Raw genomic sequence first — 1,032 nt, forward strand, 5'->3', positions numbered from 1 at the left:
GCTAATCATCAGAATATTTTCTAACAAACGGAAAAGCATCTAATGCATAAATCTCACATAATTACTAGCTAAAACGTAATTTATCTGACAAGCATAGCAACTGCTGGGGTTGACATTTATTTCGAACTGTATTTATCCACTCGGCTTGATAAAAGTAAAGCACTTTAATGATGCTAACAGAAGAAAAGCAGTAAATGGAACCGACCAGAATAGCTATTTTTTTCATAAGTTTGCTTTTTATCATCTTATTTGTTTACCACCATTGCGCTGCGTCTATATGAACAGCACCTCCCTTTTTTATATCAATCAAAAAATTCAGTTTTTTTCTATAAAAATTAAATATGCGATATCATAAAGTTAAGAAAAATTATCAGCCATGCTACCATGAATACATAAAATAAAAACAGTGAAACCTTGAATTAGAAAACTTACCATTGATAGAAATCAAATATTTACCAAATGGAACTTCTTAGAGCGACAACCATACATTTAAATGTGAAAAAGCAGGCGAAGTTCCCTTTGAGAAATCAGTTCTACACATTATTAAATTATATGAAAAACCTTGAAATTATGCTTTAAACATTGTTTACTTAGTTTCTTTACAGTTTTTGACCCACCATGTGTGCCCTCATAATGATTTACCTAATCTGGACATTCACAATCACTTTTTCCATTTTTTCAACGAAGGCTTTTCTGAGACAGGCTACCAGCATGTATAACTGTAAAATGTTCATTTAATAATAGAATGAAAAAAAGGAAAAGAAATTTTATTGATTTTGAACCTTTGAACACATAAAGTTACAAAAGAATACCATAAATCTTTTTTCATTGAATTTGTTTATTTTACAATGATATTGTTCTGTAATGTTTACTTCATAAGACTTAATTGTAAATTGTAGACTTAATGTAAAAGTTTTAAAAGAAAAATAATACAACCTGTCATTCATATTTTTTTGAAAATTTTCCAATGTCAACGGAACCTGCTGATCAGAACTTTGAAAGGCGGGGGGGACGGTAGTCAACAGTAGGATG

The 1,032-nt window shown here is 30.1% G+C and overlaps 1 protein-coding gene across 1 annotated transcript; it reads right to left on the reverse strand.

Annotated features, from left to right (window-relative positions):
- Window positions 1-253: 253 nt before the first annotated feature.
- On the reverse strand, window positions 254-713 carry Tsp_13633 (hypothetical protein). The gene is made up of 2 exons (XM_003366819.1): window positions 643-713; window positions 254-326 (listed from the first exon to the last, which is right to left on the reverse strand). Exons 1-2 carry the CDS (start codon window positions 711-713, stop codon window positions 254-256), a joined length of 144 nt encoding a protein of 47 aa, XP_003366867.1.
- Window positions 714-1,032: the final 319 nt, after the last annotated feature.

This window comes from Trichinella spiralis (genome assembly GCF_000181795.1).
Source record: "Trichinella spiralis strain ISS 195 chromosome Unknown Scfld5346, whole genome shotgun sequence".
Lineage (NCBI taxonomy): Eukaryota > Metazoa > Nematoda > Enoplea > Trichinellida > Trichinellidae > Trichinella > Trichinella spiralis.